Source organism: Chaetura pelagica, unplaced genomic scaffold, assembly GCF_000747805.2.
Source record: "Chaetura pelagica isolate M959 unplaced genomic scaffold, ChaPel_1.0 scaffold757, whole genome shotgun sequence".
NCBI classification, from domain to species: domain Eukaryota; kingdom Metazoa; phylum Chordata; class Aves; order Apodiformes; family Apodidae; genus Chaetura; species Chaetura pelagica.
The window spans coordinates 1099551-1100708 of NW_009970727.1; the positions used below are offsets into that span (position 1 = coordinate 1099551).

General features: G+C 46.8%; 1 protein-coding gene across 1 annotated transcript in view; it reads left to right on the forward strand.

Moving 5' to 3' along the window:
- The window catches only part of UHRF1BP1 (UHRF1 binding protein 1), a 17456-nt gene extending 17139 nt beyond the window's left edge, over positions 1-317 (forward strand). Inside the window, exon 21 of the mRNA XM_010007123.1 lies at positions 192-317. Coding sequence (XP_010005425.1) covers positions 192-317 — 126 coding nt within the window. The remainder of the gene's footprint in view (positions 1-191) is intronic.
- Positions 318-1158: the final 841 nt, after the last annotated feature.

Sequence of the window (1158 nt, forward strand, 5' to 3'; positions counted from 1 at the left end):
AGCAGGAACCAGTTGGCAAGGATTTCTGCAACCCCAACTGGGTCATGTTGTCAGTGGTTGTGTCACACAGTGTAGTTCATCTCAGATGCTCCTGCTCTGCTTTTCCTCTTGGAAGAGATGAGTGTGGTCAGCTCTGCTCTGCTGCTTCCTGTGGGAACTCCTGGTTTGTTTCTTCTCTTTGTCTCTTGCAGTTAAAGGAAGTGCCAGAGTTGCAAAAGGAGCTTCAGAGCATGAAAATAGCCCTTGCAGAAGCCAACCTGGACAAGGCTCGTCTTCTGCAGGAAGTTAGGAAATACAATCCCCTCTTCCAGCTCTGACAAGGGAGGCTCAGGCTGCAGCTGCCCAGGAGGAGAGGAGACCAGCACCAGCACCAAGGCGGCTACTTTCATTCTACTGCTGCTAAACGGGTCGACCTCCTGGAGACTGATGGCCTCAAGGAATGGAAACCAACTGTGATTGCAAAATACAGCTGAGAGAGGGAGGGAGGAAGGAAGGATGGTATTGCTGTCAGCCATCACCCTTCATGGTGACATCTAGAGATGGTCCATGTTGGAGTTTCTGCTTCTTTCAGCCTTCTTTGTTGTGTTCTTGCCCAATCATCATGCCAAGGAGCATAGCAAGAGGAGCACAGTGACTGCACCATGTCAGGAGAGGCAGAGAATATGTCAGATCGCAGAAAACACTGCTCAGCTCAGATGGGGAAGTACAAGACTGTCATAGGAAAAACAAACACAGGAGGTTGGTGGGTGTGAGAGATGCAGAAGGGGCTTCCACCCATGGAGGAAAGGGGCTACAACTCATTATTTCCTCAAGAACAGTCAGGATAGAAAAGAAATTCCTTCAGCCTTCTTTTTTCACTGGTAATTTGTGGTGTCAAGACAGACTTGTTAATTTTATTAGATTCAGTCTAGTTCATTCTCACTGAACCCCACCATGTTTGGCTTCATTGATGCAGAAAAACAAAGGAATTAATTTATTTAATTACAAACTGCTGTTGAAACTTCTCTTAATTTCACTGTCAAAAGAGCAGGGGTGAAGGAAGTTGATGAAGTCATGGGATGAGATGACCTGTGGGTTTTCTTTAGGATAGGTCTTCAAACCATTGTATGCCAGTTTCACCAGTGGGCAGAGGGAGAGCAGTACTGGTCATACAAGGCA